Source organism: Sesamum indicum, linkage group LG1 (genome assembly GCF_000512975.1).
Source record: "Sesamum indicum cultivar Zhongzhi No. 13 linkage group LG1, S_indicum_v1.0, whole genome shotgun sequence".
Taxonomy (NCBI): Eukaryota; Viridiplantae; Streptophyta; class Magnoliopsida; order Lamiales; family Pedaliaceae; genus Sesamum; species Sesamum indicum.
Genome location: NC_026145.1, coordinates 15594902 through 15595361, shown reverse-complemented (window position 1 = coordinate 15595361; position 460 = coordinate 15594902). Strand labels below are relative to the sequence as shown.

The window sequence follows — 460 nt, the reverse complement described above, 5'->3', positions numbered from 1 at the left end:
TGAGTTTGTGCGGGTTGGCCCCAACCCAAAGTTTGCTCCAGTTGCTGGATATCATTGGTAATACTTCTTTTCTGAATGAATTCTTGTTATAATGTTATTATTGTAACATGTTTAAACTCACTTAGTCCCTGTATGACTTTGTCGCTTTGGATTTATAACTGGAATTTGTCTATGGATGGTCAAGTGGGATCTTATGGACCAGTTCAATTTGTTTGGATGGCGGCGCCTAACTTTATCCCTGTCTCTTCTTTCTGCAGGTTTGATGGAGATGGGTGCGTCTTTCACATCCTCAATCATCTTAGGATTTATAGTTGTTTTATTGTACTTTTCAACTATGGGATGACTGTCTACTGTTTCCCCGTGCTCCACTGATCCTTCCAAATTAACCAGTTCTTTTTTCTGCTGAAACCTAAGATTGAATGTTATTTTTGTAGAGTGAATGGATTTTTTAATTTAGACA

The 460-nt window shown here is 37.8% G+C and overlaps 1 protein-coding gene across 1 annotated transcript in view; it reads left to right on the top strand.

The window, feature by feature from the left end:
• Nucleotides 1-460, top strand: part of LOC105169135 (carotenoid 9,10(9',10')-cleavage dioxygenase 1) — a 12602-nt gene that overhangs the window by 1639 nt on the left and 10503 nt on the right. The window contains 2 exon segments of the mRNA XM_011089441.2: nucleotides 1-57; nucleotides 258-272. The exon segment at nucleotides 1-57 is cut by the window's left edge and continues 23 nt beyond it. Coding sequence (XP_011087743.1) covers nucleotides 1-57; nucleotides 258-272 — 72 coding nt within the window.